Source organism: Papio anubis, unplaced genomic scaffold (assembly GCF_008728515.1).
Source record: "Papio anubis isolate 15944 unplaced genomic scaffold, Panubis1.0 scaffold319, whole genome shotgun sequence".
Taxonomy (NCBI): Eukaryota; Metazoa; Chordata; class Mammalia; order Primates; family Cercopithecidae; genus Papio; species Papio anubis.
Genome location: NW_022163313.1, coordinates 49,926 through 66,013, shown reverse-complemented (window position 1 = coordinate 66,013; position 16,088 = coordinate 49,926). Strand labels below are relative to the sequence as shown.

The 16,088-nt window shown below is 40.5% G+C and overlaps 1 protein-coding gene across 1 annotated transcript in view; it reads left to right on the top strand.

Annotated features, from left to right (window-relative positions):
* The window catches only part of LOC116273026 (WD repeat and FYVE domain-containing protein 3-like), a 55,017-nt gene extending 40,695 nt beyond the window's left edge, over positions 1-14,322 (top strand). The window contains exons 19-23 of the mRNA XM_031661969.1: positions 1,433-1,529; positions 4,647-4,970; positions 5,608-5,719; positions 6,495-6,692; positions 10,945-14,322. Coding sequence (XP_031517829.1) covers positions 1,433-1,529; positions 4,647-4,970; positions 5,608-5,719; positions 6,495-6,692; positions 10,945-11,068 — 855 coding nt within the window. The 3' untranslated portion in view covers positions 11,069-14,322. The remainder of the gene's footprint in view (positions 1-1,432; positions 1,530-4,646; positions 4,971-5,607; positions 5,720-6,494; positions 6,693-10,944) is intronic.
* The last annotated feature ends 1,766 nt before the right edge of the window (positions 14,323-16,088 follow it).

The following is a 16,088-nucleotide window of genomic DNA, read 5'->3' as shown; positions in this document are numbered from 1 at the left end:
AAAACTCATTAGGATATTTGTCGTCCTAGTTTACCTGAAACTTGTAGCTAACTACAGGTTAAGAACACCTGAACAGGTTGTAATGTTTAGTGAACTCTTGCTCCAGTTCAGATAAGCCTTGGCCTCTGCATTATCAGACATGAGGAACACCAGTGTCTTGGCCTCTTTTCTTCCTATTAAGTAGATCTGGTAGTGCTACTGGCCATTTGACAGCTTGACACAATTAGGTCACTTAAACATGATTCCCATGTCACACTGGGATTGCTCAAAATGCAAACTGCAGAAGTACTGGGTTTTCAGCCTGTCAAATGGCTTCGTAGAGAAAACATAGTGAGCAGGGATAAGTCTCTTCCCTACAAAGAATCACAGTACTGGAAAATACTTCCAGCGTCCCCAGCTACGATCCCAGATGACTGCACCTGAAGCCTAGATGTACTTTATCCTTTTCTCAGGTTGCTATGTGCTTGGCCTCTACAGAAAATAGAGGCAATGGAGTATTCACTTTTGTAGTCTGTTGCAGTATTTGAGTGGTTCTGTGTCAGGAGATGTTTCTTTGTGCTTGTTTTTCTTTAATTGTGCTCTTTGTAAAAGCAGAGAGCAGCTGATTACCACCCTCTTTAGTCAGAGTCACATGTGGAGAGACAGTGAGGCCATCAGGCCACTCCACTACCACACCCTGTACCTCACACAATACACATCTACACACACACAAAAACTCACATACACACACACCCTGGAGTCCGCTTCCTCGACAGTGGTGTTTCACATGCTCAATCTGTGAAGCAGCATAAAATAGCTCCCTAGCTGGGCACCTGGGGATTCTGTTTACTGTGTGCCTTCTTGGGGATCTATAATGTATATTAGCATATGCAAGACTCTGAGAGGTTTTTGTAGGAAACAAAAAAGTTTACTTAGTTGAACTATGTTTTTGTTTTGTTTTTGAGACAGAGTGAGTTGCTCTGTCGCCCAGGCTGGAGTGTAGTGCAGTCTCAGCTTACTGAAACCGCTGCCTCCCGGGTTCAAGCAATTCTCCTGCCTCAGCCTCCCAAGTAGCTGGAATTGCAATCATGGACTGCTATGCCCGGCTAATTTTTGTCACCATGCTGACCTGGCTGGTCTCAAACGCCTGACCTCAAATCATCCGCCCACCTTGGCTTCCCACAATGCTGGGATTATAGGCATGAGACCCTGCGCCTGGCCTGAACCATGTTTTTAAACTGATATGACTATAATCTTTTCCCTCTACTTTGAAACAGCCATTGTGTGTAGGCAGTCCCCTGCCACATCTTCCAAGATACGGGAAATCTAACTGTATAACATGATGGAAATTAAGCTATCTGTTAACCCTGAGAGTCTGTCTTCACTGAGTAATGTAAATTGGTTCCTTAATCTGTTTTGTAACGTTTTAACTTTTGTACTTATTTAAATTTAGTTTTGGAGGATGGAATTTTTGCAAGTTCCTGAAACACCAGCTCCTGAGCCTGCTGAACACCTAGAAATGCAGGAAGACTGTCCAGAAGCACAAATAGGTATTTAATACTTTCTAAAAATGACTCAGTCGTTTTCACGTTTCTTTTCCGTCACTGTGGATAAACTTATACCAAACAACATAAAGAGGAGCCCAAGGTTGGGCACTGCTTGGAGAAGCGTGGTTGCTGCCTGTTGTGTGATTCCTTTGAGCAGACATGCCAGGTTTTCTCTACTTCACTGGGCAACATTCGGTGTGGTGGTGTCTTGCGGTTAACTTCCACATTCCATACTAAATATAGCACTTAATTCCTGGAGTACCGAAGGCTTGGGCTTTCACTTCTGAAAACACAACAGACCTAGAGGGCATGCTGTTGTATAAGTCAGACAAGCTCTGCTGCACCCCAGCCCCACATTTGTTCTGCCCACCATGGGGCTGGCTCAGTGTGCATCACAGATACAATCGTGTTTGTAAACAATTAACAGAGGCAGACCAGAGTCCACCGTCAGACTTGCTTACATTAGGGCATTAATTCACACTGAAGCCTGCTTACCTGTTGTACATTATTTGTAAAGCAATTTACAATTTTCCAGTGAAATATAGAGATAATTGATTTCTACCCAGAATAACTGAAAGCAATGCCATAATGCCAGGGTGAGATCTGCTTTGCATTGCAGTCTCTGAAGAAGCCACCCCCTTTGATGTAGAACAGTGGGTACAAGGAACTTCCTGGAAAGGAACAAGGTTTTAAGTTTGACCTTCAGATTGTTTCTTCATGATTGGCTTTTGTACACTGAGAATTCATTGTGACTTTGATGATGTCAGAGAGTTAATAAAGGAAACTTAGCTGAAGGACACAAGTCACTTCTCTATATAAGCTGAAAGTAGCTTTTACTTTCCATGCCAGAGAAGAAAAAAGATACCTTGGGCAGGACATTTTAATGCTGGTGTTATATTAGTACATGTAAATTTCTAATTACAGCCCCACCGAAAAGGTCATTTGGGTGTTTGGAGACATAAGAATTCAGTTTAATTCAGTAAGTGTTTGGGGGTTACCTGTTATATGTCAGATAGTGAATTAAGGGAACCAGTGAGAAGTGGGTCATTTTCCTTTCCCTTAAAAAGCTTTTAAGTAAATAACAGTGGAAGATGATATGCATGAGTGAGATAGAAGGGGTCAAATTCAGGGTGGAAAGATATTTGTATGTCTTTATTGTGGGCAGTCTGGCAGAAGTGGCAGAGAGGGAGAGCAGCCCACAGAAGAACTGGACAATGTGGAAGTGGTGAGATTTGTGGGCACTTGCTGGGGCGAAATGTAAACAAGCTAGAGGTTCACTGGAAATTAAAGCCGCTTCCAAAGCTGCTTGTTTGCGGACCTCAGAGCTCATGATCATAAGCCGTTGGGGTGAAAACTTCATTTACATTAGTCTATTGGATGTAAGTCTATTGTACTGAGTAGGAAGCAGACAAAGTATTTGTCTTGCTAAGAAAATAACTGTAGTGGGCCCAGTATCCTCAGGAGTTGGTTCTAAGACCTCCCTTGGATACCAAAAGCTGAGAATGCTCAAGTCCCTGATATAAAATGGTGTAAGTAGTATTTGTATAAAACCTACTAACACCCTCCTGAATACCTTAAATCATCTCCAGATTACTTGCAATACAATGTAAATGCTGTGTAAATAGTTGTGATATTGTATTGTTTAGGGACTAATGACAAGGAAAAAAAAATTCTGCATATGTTCAGTAACAGACACAGTTTACTTTCCCCAATACTTTCCATCTGAGGTTAATTGAATCCATGGATGTAGAACCCACAGAAATGGAGGGCCAGGTGTACTTGTTTCTTATATATTTTCCCTCCAGTAGACTTTATTGCAACAGAGTAGAGAGTTGATGTGAAGAAATGCAAAATAACAGTGAAAAGAGGAAGAAGAACTAAATTCCAAAGTAAGGCTTTCATCAGTAATTCACTAATCTTTAGCCAAGTGTTGTGGCATGCACCTGTGGTCCCAGCTACACAGAAGGCTGAGGCGGGCAGATTCCCTGGGCTCAGGAGGTTGAGGCTACAGTGAGCTATGATTGGTCCACTGCACTCCAGCTTGGGTGACAGAGCAAGATACATGTCTGTAAAAATAAGTACATAAATAAAAATTAAAAATAAGATAATTCACTAACCTTTCAGCCATTAACCACTGTCTGCAATGGTCCTTCTCTCTACCATCTTGTAGAAAGAATATCCAAAAGTAGCCGGGCGCGGTGGCTCACACCTGTAATCCCAGCACTTTCGGAGGCCGGGGCGGGTGGATCATGAGGTCAGGAGTTCAAGACCAGCCTGGCCAACATAGTGAAACCCTGTCTCTACTAAAAATACAAAAATTAGCCAGGTGTGGTGGCGGGTACCTGTAGTCCCAGTTACTTGTGAGGCTGAGGCAGGAGAATTGCTTGAACCCAGGAGGCAGAAGTTGCAGTGAGCCGAGATCATGCCACTGCACTCCAGCCTGGGCAACACAGCAAGATTCTTTCTCCAAAAATAAATAAATAAATATATATATATATACACACACATATATATATATATACACACACACACACACATATATATATATAGAATATCCAAAAGTAATCTTTTAGAATGACAATTTCAAGAACTTGGGAGGCACAGAACTGTTAAAGGAGTCCAGAAAAGGGGGAGAATACTTTGAGCTGAAGGAATTAGGTGATTTAGAGACAGGAATGTTTAAGCTGTGCCTTGAAAGCTAGGTGACGTCGGAACACACAGATTGGGAAGCTGGGTCTAGGCGGCACCAGCAGCATGTGAGGAAGCTCACCCTTGGAGGAGCAGGTCTGCAGGGAGAGAGCTGGAGTGACACCGTCTAGCTGCAGCATGGCAGGGAGTGTGCGGCAAAGGCATGTTCTGGCCAGATTGTGGGAGACTGAATTCCAAGTTAAGGATTTTGGCCAAAGTTTTTAATAAACTCTTTCAGAAATTCTGCTTTTTTATTTCTTTGCTCTGTACTCTAGCCAAAAATCGTGGCACTTACTTTCTTTTTTGTTACACTTAGCTTAAAATATTATGTCTATAAAGGCTTATAACTGGGAGAAAAAAATGCTAGTAGAACAAAGCTGGGTGTAACTTTGGTGGTTCTGTATGTTCCAATTATCTCAATGCTTCACCCAGGGCAGGAAGGCCAAGACGAGGACAGCAGTGATTCAGAAGCAGATGAGCAGAGCGTCAGCCAGGATCCTAAGGACACTCCAAGCCAACCCAGCAGCACCAGCCACAGACCCCGAACAGCCTCCTGCCGCGCAGCAGCTGCCTGGTGTACTGACAGTGGCTCTGATGACTCCAGACGCTGGTCGGACCAGCTCAGTCTGGATGAGAAAGACGGCTTCATATTTGTGAACTATTCAGAGGGCCAGACCAGAGCCCATCTGCAGGGCCCCCTTAGCCACCCCCACCCCAATCCCATCGAGGTGCGGAATTACAGCAGATTGAAACCTGGTAACTTGAAGTCTGGTATCTATTTCTCACTCCTTATATGTTTTGTGAGGGTTGGTGGATTGAGGCAGTGGGGTCTAGCTCTCCCTGGGCCCCACCCTGGATGTGCCCTGTGACCTGGGCCACTCACACAAAAGGCCTCTTTACACAGAAGGCCTCTTCAGTTTCTTCTAGTGTAAAGTGGACTTAAAAATTCTATCCTACAAGGGTGTTTGCAATATGCTGGGCATCTTCTAAAGAAAAATACCTCAAACAAAAACTGCATTTATTCACAACTCATTAAATCACGCAAGCTAATTTAAAATGAATAAATAAAACTGCATTCACAGGTAACTTTGCCCGGAATAGAGTTAGAAGCAAGGTCCTCAGTTGGAGAAATTGGATGCATCTGCTTGCACTGAAAATTTCCCCTTCTCATTAGTTTGTCTCCTTCAGTGAGATATTTCTTCAGCCTGACCCATGTTAATATCAAGCTAGATAGCTTTACTTTCAACCAAGGCGGCAACTGCTGAGAACTGGAAAAGCTGCTGTAGCTGTATGTTGAGGTACCCTAAGTTTAAGGCCACCGTCGTAGAGTATTTCTCCCCAGTACTGGCTTCCCTCAGTTGAGTATGTTGTGTCCTCCACTTCTCCACTCCAGGGTACCGATGGGAACGGCAGCTGGTGTTCAGGAGTAAGCTGACTATGCACACAGCCTTTGATCGGAAGGACAATGCACACCCAGCTGAGGTCACTGCCTTGGGCATCTCCAAGTAAGTGTCAGGCTTTTTCCAGCTCCGCTTCCCATCTGAGTCATTTGGTTAGCCAAGGGCCATATACTCCAGCCTTGTCTTTGGGGAAAACAGATTTTATTTGTATTATCATACATAGCTCAAAGAGATAAATTTGAAGAAGAACCCTGTCAGTGTGTAGATATTTTCTTTTCTTTTTCTTCTTCTTTTTTTTTTTTTGTTTGAGACAGGGTCTTGCTCTGTTGCTTAGGCTAGAGTGCAGGGGCACAATCACAGCTCACTGCAGCCTCAACCTCCCAGGCTCGAGCAGTCCTCCCACCTCTGCCCCTCAAATAACTGGGACTATAGGCGCGTACCATCATACCTGGCTAATTTTTGTATTTTTTGTAGGATGGGATTTCACCGTGTTGCCCAGGCTAGTCTCAAATTCCTGGGCTCGAGTGATCTGCCCACCTTGGCCTCCCAAAGTGCTGGGATTACAGGTGTGAGCCACCGTGCCCATACACTGGATTTTAATTCTGAATTTTTAAAAAAAGTGAAAAACTGCTTTTTCTGTTCTTCAAAGATATAGCAAGGGTGATCCAAAGAAAATTGAAATGGAAGTGTAAATTTGGGCTCAATTCAGTTTTTGTCTGTTTACACATACATCCCTGAGTGAATCAAGGAGTCTCTCCGGGACCCTTACCAGCCCTGACCCCAAAACACACATCCACCAAAAACCAGAGAGCCTCAAGAAGGAGATCACAGACAACAGAAGCCTTCTATACAATGACCTCCTCTGTCATGTCTCCTGCAGGGATCACAGTAGGATCCTCGTTGGTGACAGTCGAGGCCGAGTTTTCAGCTGGTCTGTGAGTGACCAGCCAGGCCGTTCTGCTGCTGATCACTGGGTGAAGGATGAAGGCGGTGACAGCTGCTCGGGCTGCTCGGTGAGGTTTTCACTCACAGAAAGACGACACCATTGCAGGAACTGTGGTCAGCTCTTCTGCCAGAAGTAAGATAAGATATCTGCTTTTTGAATTTACATTGAGTAAGCTCTAAGGATGTTAATTATGTCCTACACACAGGTTCTGATTGCCCTGGCATCCCCACTACAGTATGCCTTGTTAGTATGAACCAGTCTTCACTTTTTCTGTTCTTCTTTATTACTACAATTAGGAAATTTTTCTATCATACAAGTCACAAACACCTTCTCATCCATGACACAGAATGCACATATGCTAATATTTCATCATATTTAATTTGGAGACCTGTATGTGAAATGTTTCTGTAAACACTATAGATACATTTTAAGTATCTTCTTTGCACCCTTCACCAATCACACCCATTCTCCATGTTGTTTACTTTCAGGAGCATGTGTTGCCTCTGTAAACATTACATCATATTGTTTTGGTGTTTTCAGCTTCACTTTTCAGCTTTATATAGTATACTGTTTTTACCCTTCTGTAACTTTCTTACTCAACATTGTCTTTGAAATCCATTTATATAGATAACTTATTCTAATATATTTATTTTAACTATTGTCGGTTGTTTTAATTATATGAATTTATCACCATTTATTTCTCTTTTGATGCCTTCTCCGGGTTTTTTTTTTCTATTAGTACTATAAATAATGCTACAATGCATATCCCTATAAATGCCCTTCTAATACACAAGCTGGAATTCCTCTAGAGATGGAATGAAATTGATAGAACACAGATTTGTTCTTGATCTTAATTAGATATTGCCAAATTACTCTTCAAAACAGGAGTGCTAGTTAATACTACCTCCAACAGGACATGAAAGTTCTCCAAATTCTTAGTCATGCTTGGGACTGCCAGACTTTTTCCACTTTTGCCAATCTGATAGCTAAAAAATAGTGCTTTGTTGTTTTAACTTGCAATGCTAGTGAGACAACATCTTTTCATGTTTGTTGGCTATTTGGGTTTCCTCTTGGGTACTTTGCCTTTTTCTTTTTTTTTCCTTGAGGAGTTCTTTTATATATTCTGTGCTGTACACATTTGTCTTTTATATATCTTACAGGTATGTTCTGCCAGTCTGTGGCTTGCGTTTCAACTTTGTATATGTTTTTTCTGTCAGACAAGTTTTTAAACTGGTTGTAGTCACATTTATTACTCTTTATGATTTTTGCTTTTTTGTGCCTTAAGAATTCTTTCCTTGTCCTAAGATCACGAAGATAATCTTATTTATTTTCTTTTAAAGGTTTCAAAGTTTTATTTTTCACATTTAGATCTTTAATTCATTTGTAATTCATTTTGGGGTATGACATGAGGCAAGGATCTGTTTTTCCCCCATATGAAAGGTCAGCGGTCCCATGGCTGTGGATTTGGTTGATAACTCTGTCCTACACCCGGGTCCCAGATACATATCCACAGTCATTACTTTTCTGCCAGACCGCAGGAAGGATTCCATGGACAGTATACTCTAAGGCTTGTATTGCCTTACTCCAGAGATGCCTTCATAGAAAGCATATTATTCTTAACTTGTGTAATTATGAGGCAGTTTCTGAGGTTTTGTAAGCAGCATTGGCTTACTGGTGTGGGCATAGTCTTTGGGTTTACACTGACCAAATGCTCATTGTGCTGCTTCCTGTTGCCATAATGCCAGCAAGTTACCGAGCCTCTCTGAGCTGTGGTTTCTTCATCTGTAAATGTGGGTAAGAAGACCAGTCCTCTTAGAGCTACTGAGAGAATTAAATGAGATCACATGTATGAGTGTTTTAAGGCACCAAGTTCAGAGTCTGGCAAAACAGATGTTCCATAATTTGATTCCTTAAACCTTTTCTGCTGGGCAGTCTGGTTCAAGATGAGGGACCCAAAATGTTGCAGCCAGCCATTTCCTATGGGAATTTCTGTGGGGCTGGCAGAGGATTCTGTCTAGTGGCTCTGTGCTTTTAAAGGCCTGCTGTATAAAACCTATAATGGGGCTGGGCACGGTGGCTCACACCTGTAATGCCAGCAGTTTGGGAGGCTGAGGTGGGCTAATCACCTGAGGTAAGGAGTTCGAGACCAGCCTGGCCAACATGGCAAAACCCTGTCTGTACTAAAAATACAGAAATTAGCCAGGTGTGGTGGTGTGTGCCTGTAATCCCAGCTACTCAAGAGGTTAAGTGAGAGAATCACATGAACCCAGGAGACAGAGGTTGCAGTGACCCGAGATCATGCCACTTCCCTCCATCCAGCCTGGGCAACAGAGCGAGACTCCATCTCAAAAAAATAAGTAATACATTTTAAAACCCATAATGGGTTTTATAGAGCAGGCCTTTCAAAGCAGAGCCATATAGTCTTTCTTTCTTTCTTTCTTTCTCTTTCTTTCTTTCTTTCTTTTTTTTTTTTTTTTGAGACAGAATCTCACTGTGTCACCCAGGCTGGAGTGCAGTGGCGCGATCTTGGCTCACTGCAACCTCTGCCTCCTGGGTTCAAGCGATTCTCCTACCTCAGCTTCCTGAGTAGCTGGGACTAAGGCATGCACCACCTGCCCGGCTAATTTTTGTATTTTTAGTAGAGACAGGGTTTCACCATATTGGCCAGACTGGTCTCGAACTCCTGACCTCATGGTCTGCCCACCTCAGCCTCCCAAAGTGCTGGGATTACAGTCATGAGCCTCTGCACCCGGCCCATATCTATATCTATCTAGATACAGATATATAGATATAGATATAGATATAGATTTCTTGAGATGGGGTCTTCTTCTGTCACCCAGGCTGGAGTGCAGTGGCATGATCACAGCTCACTGCAGCTTTGATCTCCCAGGCTCAAGCAGCCCTCCCACCTCAGCCTTCCAAGTAGCTAAGACTATAGGCAAGAGCCACCACACTTGGCTAATTTTTGTATTTTTTGTACAGACAGAGTCTCACTATGTTCCCCAGGCTGATCTCAAAGCTGCGGGCTCAAGCAGTACCCCCAGCTCAGCCTCCCAAAGTTCTGGGATTATAGTTTTCAACCTCCACACCCATCATATTAATCTAGTGATTTGTGCTAGCACTTCCGTATGTCTGCTGGCACACATCTGTTCTTTGTCATGTTTAATTTTCAAAATATTGTTTAATTATAGGTAATTCTTTAAATTATCCATTGCTATTAAATGTTGGATGGAAGCTTTATTGGAAACTGACCAAAGAGTGATAAGTTCCGATGAAGCAGGCACAGAAGGAAGTGCTGTCCAGAACACACAGCCTGTGGTCTCTATGGCTGAGAGCTGTTGACACTCCTCAGGGTTCTCAGAGGTCCAGTGACAGTCCTTTAAACTCATAAGCTTATAGTACTTAATTTACTCTCTAGACACTTTTACTGGTAGATTAATGGACTAAACATGAATCTCCATTTCAGGGACAGGTACAGTGGCTCACATCTGTAGTCTCAGCACTTTGGGAGGTCAAGGCAGGAAGATCACTTGAGGCCAGGAATTTGAGGACAGCCTGGACAATGTACTGAGACCCCATCTCTTAAAAAAAAAAAATTTCCATTTTAATCTTATGAAAATCCAAGCCTAAAGTGATTTAATACCACATCCTGAGTCACACCCAGCTTTATTCCAGGAATAGGAACTCTGAATACTTCTTACAGAATTTGAACATTTCTTAAGAGTAGTCTGCTTCAAACAGTTCCAGCAAGATAAATAGGAAATGAGGGTGTTGGGACTGGAAAAGGAAAGCCAGTCTAACTGTTTAAGAAATGATTGAAGAGTGGATCAATCAAAATGTTTAAAAGCACAACGGAACTTGATAGTGATCAAACTCATATTTCTCTTGGAAATTAGAAGACTCACTAATGAGTTATTAGAAATTCTCTTGGAAGTAGATATTCATTAGTGAGTCTTCTAATTTCCACTAGTGAGTTTTTCTAATTTCCAGGAGAAATATGTCAAGCTCCAAGTAAAGACACTGACATACCGTATTCCCAAGCTTATAGGCCATGAGAATTAGTCTGCACAGGTAGAATGGCCTCACATCAATGTTCAGACACCTTGGCCTCATTGTGTAGGAAAATCTTAACTCTGTTTTTTTGTTTTCATTTTTTTAAATTCTCATCAGTCAAAGAAATAGCTTCCCTGGTTTAATACTGCATTTCTTCATAGACTGAAACAAATAATACAGCTTTCCTTTTAGTCCTTGTTCAGCCACACAACACAAACCAGTATGGCCTTTGGCATTTTACTGCAAGCTTTCCATTCGATTATTAATATTCCGGAGCCCATGATCAAGCATGGAGGAGACCAATAATTAATTGACTTTTCCTTTCCTTTAGGTGCAGTCGATTTCAATCTGAAATCAAACGCTTGAAAATCTCATCCCCGGTGCGTGTTTGTCAGAACTGTTATTATAACTTACAGCATGAGAGAGGTTCAGAAGATGGGCCTCGAAATTGTTGAAGATTCAACAAGCTGAGTGGAGACCACGGTCTGTAGACCCCTTCCCGATTCTCCTGTCCCAGCTTGGAAGGCATTGAAAACAGTCTCCGTTTACACATCTCTTCATACCACGTGTTTGAAGTGTTAAAATTCAAAGGGATCATTGAATAAAACGGGTGTAGAGTACAGGAATGGGGCAGACGTGATTCAGGTGAACAGCACAAGAAGAATATGAGGTGGTTCCTAGAAGCAACACTTTCCATCTCCAATTCTCCCTGATGACAGTAGCTGTCTCCAAGAGAAATATCCTCACTTATTAACTCTCTTTTCTTGCATCTCATTTTTATAGAGCTACTCATCCTTATTTGGAAAAACCAACAACAAAAAAGGCTTTTAGAAAATGGTTGTAAATCTGACTTCTTTGCAAGTAACTGTATATTGTAAATAGGTATAAAAGGCCTTTTTTCTAAATAAGGACTTAACTGCCTGTAACATGAAACTTCAAACTAAACCACTAACTCAATGAACTACTTATGGTTTGTCTGACATCCCTCACTTACCAATTAATTATAAATATGTTTTTTTAAATCCCCAAAGACATTATCTGTGGTCTTTTTTTCCTTTCAAGCTCAGCCTGTGTGCCTGATGTCATTTCTTTCAAGTTGCCCACAGTATCTCCACTTAAACTAGGCTAGTAACCAAAATAATGTGGACCTTCTTTAGGAACCAGCGTGGGAGAATAGGAGTCCAGCCGTAAGATAAACTGGAAATATTTGGGTGTCTTGTTCCTGGCTATGCACCACCTCAGTGTTGTTCCTACATAAACAAGGCCCCTTTTAAACTTGTATGTGGACTGCTGTTTGGTCAAAGAATACCTTGTTAGCATTGCAGAAAGGTGGTCAGATGACCAATGCAGTGCAGGAAACAGCCCTGTCTCAACTAATGGAAATATATTTGCATGTAACCCAAAATTAGCTTATCTTGCATAGAACATAATAAGTATGTGTCTTTCGTGACACGGATGTTCTACTATAGCTTATTTTCAAAAAAGGGGTAAAAAAAGGAAAGAAAAAAGTGTACAGAATTAACATATAAACTTTGTTGTAAAACTGAATCATGTCAGAACTGCTTAAAATTAACCTTTACCATTTAATGTCATCTACCTGAAAACAGTGAGATTTATACTGTATCAATGTCTATTTTTTTGTTTTTGCTATGAATATAATTACAGTATTTTAATATTTAGTTATTTAATTTGTTCTACTAGTTGGATACAGAACACACAAATCCAGGGGGATTAAAGCTGGAAGGGGCTAAGAGATTAGTTTACAGAGAAAAGGCTTGGTGGTGGGATTTTTTTAAATGTGTGTTATGTACATATATATATAAATATTAAAAAATGAAACAGTTAATCTAGATTTTAACATTTTCAGAAACTTAGTGATAATATTATGAACAATTCTAAAAGCCCTGTGATTTGAAAAATGTAGAATCATTAATGGCCCAAGATAGGCCTTCACACCCTCACAGGTGCGAAAGGAAAGGCCTTCACATCCTCGCAGAGGTGTCATGCAAAGGACAGCGGCTTTGGCTTTTCCAACTTTCCGTCTTTAGGCCCTGGTGAGAGGCACACTTATGCACTAAAATGCACATATATGCACATGCATTCAAAAATAGGCATTTGGTACAATGGTGATCTTGTACCTGATGGGCTGAAACCAGCTTAAGAACAAATTTGTTCTTCCTGATACGATAACTAGGTCTCCAAGAGAAAATATAAAGGCTGCTTTAGTGCCTTACGCTTACTAAATTTAAATCTTTATTTACCTGGGTTTGAGCCTACAGACTATTTATGATTACATATCAAAATTGATTAAAACACTTCCATTTCTAAAAGTTCAAATATACTTGTTAATAAAAGGATTATCGGCATTAATACTTTAACTTAAAGAAAAGTTGTGTTCTGTTTTCCTTTCTGTGTCTTACTCCCCCCACACTGTCCCTCCCCCATCACCATCTTCAATTCTAATAAATAATGCTGATGTTCAACAGTTGCAGAAATTGTGCTATCACGTAACTGTGGGCCTTGCCCCTGTGTGGCCCTCTAGATGAGTTGTAGCAGTGTTATTCTACACTTTTTAAAAGAAGCGTCCTCCTTTTGTCCATGAATCATGTTTACCCCATACCCAGTGGCAGAGGTGTTCTTTAAAGACTTGAATATATGAATGTGTGTGTGTTGTTACTTAAAGGTTATTCCTCTTTGTAATAGGAAACTATATGAGATGAACACTTTTAAACTTTCCGACACAACTTTCATTACTAACTTTCTGACACGACTTCCATAACTAGAAGGTGGAAACCAAAACCCTCATGGTAGTATTTCCTCTGGCAGCTGGTGCTGTGGGCAACTGTTTTGTTCAATCGGGTTTCTTTTCTTTTTGACTCTAATGCAGAAATCAACAGAATCACTCACACATACAAGTACACTCACATAAACTAATTATTTCTCTGGATATCGTTCTGTGTTCCATGTAAATTTATTTACCAACATCTATTGTCAACATGTACATCTACCTTAGTGTGGTCTGCATTCTTTCTCTGAGAGTACCTCACAGGGCTCCTGCCTGATCTTCGTAGTTTGTTCATTCATCCATCCACCTGTTCATTTGTTCATCCATGTATTCTAACATTTGTGTGTAGTGTGCAACTGTAATGTCATGCTTTTGAAGAAGAGAATAGCTGCCCATAGCAGCCATCCGTCTGGATAATAGCAAAACACTCTATAGATAAGTTATTTTGCACTTTCTTATGTATAAAGTTGGTAGAAACTTATTTTTGCTTTGTATCATTTAAATACATTTTGTTTTGGTAAATGAACTGTGGATAAAATATTTATGCCGTTAAAACTGTTTTTAGAAAGTATTTTTAATTTCAGCAAGTTTGGTTACTTGTTGCATGACTATTAACACAGCTGACTTTTTGTGTCAGTGCAATGTATATTTTTTGTCCTGTTATTAACTTGTAAGCCCTAGTAATGGCCAATTATTTGTACAGCAACAGAAGTAAATTGAAGATACTGGCTAAGACTGGATTGATTGTGGACTTTTATACTATATTGCAGAAACCAATATGTTTCTTGGTTATGTAAAAGACCTGAAGAATTACTATCTAGTGTGCAATCTGTGATATCTGAATGTTCATTGTATATTTGTCTCTGATGCAAAAAGGTAGAGTAACACAATTACAATACATGATTAAATGCAATAGTCCAGGTACTTAAGTAATTTTTTTTCATTTCAAATAAATACCCACTATTTACCACCAAAAGAAAGAAAAAGAAAAGTTGTTAAGTCAGTTATTCAGGGAAGGAAAAAAAAACAGAGATCTAATAACTCCCTAAACTTTATGTAGTTCTTTTCTAGTTGTAAATACTTCAGAAGCACCTGCATAAGATTGCAGAAGTATTGGCTGTTAAGGTTCCAGTTCCAGTTCTAGTTTGACCCATCCTTAAAAATCAGGCTTTCTGCAGTCTGAGCTTCTCAATTGTGCTGGATTCCCAGGGCTAATGAGTGTATGTGGGTGGCAGTAAGGAGAAGCAAGCCCCTTCTGGGAGATGTGATCCTCAAATTTGACTGGACCTGTAGAAAAAGACAGGTCTGCATGGTTTTTGCTCTTTTTTCCTGAGCTTTATTCTCTAGCCAAAATATTGTGAAAAGTAAGTAACAGTGTGTGTGTATATATATATATGTGTGTGTGTGTGTGTCTCTTGCACCCATACTATAGTCACAAAAGGAATATTCCAGTGTCCCCCCTCACCTGGAACTACAGCAGCCGCTGTTAGCAGCTAGTCTTTCCAGTTCAGCCTTCAATCTGAGAGTGTTAGAACTCACAATCCATTGTTCTTGTTATCAGCTTGTTTGGTTTTAAAATAGCCTTTCCGTAAAGAAGAGTTTTTAAGTTTATTTAGGCTGTTTTGATGATTGTACTTTTTCTAAAGATGCTAAATTCATTTTAAGCTTGAATAGCAGAGCCCCAAATTTGAATATATTTTGCTTATTACAAATTTTACCTTAGTGCAACTCCACTTGAGTGGCAGAAGATGAAGGAATGTGAAGAACTAAAACAATACCAATTTCTTTAAAAATTTTTTTTACAAATGGTAAAAGAGAAAGCTTAGAGCAGTTCCCATATTATTAATGCTTTATTACTTACAGTTCTAGTGATGGGTTGCAGTCAAGGATGGGCACTGCAGAATTCTCAGATGCAGAAATTCAGAGTTTAAAAGAACAACCATGTAAATGATTTTCAGTGAGTCCCTTGTCAGCCATTTGCTTCTCATCTTCAACAACATTTTCCCTACACACCTCACTTTTGACCATTTGATGGAATTGGCCCAGCACTTGGTTAGTTTTTTGCTTTATGAATATTCTCATTTCCTCCCACCTATTATAAAGCTCTTTTATTTTCTTTTACTTTTGCTAGAGACAGCATCAAGCCAAGCTACCACAATAACATGGTGTTTTGGAGATCCCTGAATAGGAATTACCACTGAGGCTTCAGTTCTAACCAGCTTGGGAATGTAGAAAGCCTCTTGTTTTAGCGCTCGCTCTCTCCAAAGGGTTTTCCTTTATCAGTAGCTGCCTGTGAGGATGGGAATGGTCTAAGATGGTGCTTCTTTAAACTTTCTGGTCTGAGAATTCTTTGATCCTTAAAAATTTTCAAGGACCCCGAACAGCTTTTGCTTATTTGGTTTATATCTATCAGTAGTCATTGTATTAGAAATTAAAACTGAGATTTAAAATATATATGTCAACTCATTTAAAAATAACAATGATAAGAGCATGATGTATTAACATAAATTATATATTTCTATAAAAAGTCTTTTCTAGCCGAGTGCAGTGGCTCACACCTGTAATCCCAGCACTTTGGGAGGCCGAGGTGGGCGGATCACCTGAGGTCAGGAGTTCAAGACTAGCCTGGCCAACATGGCAAAACCCCGTCTCTACTACAAACATACAAAAATTAGCCAGGCGTGGTGGTG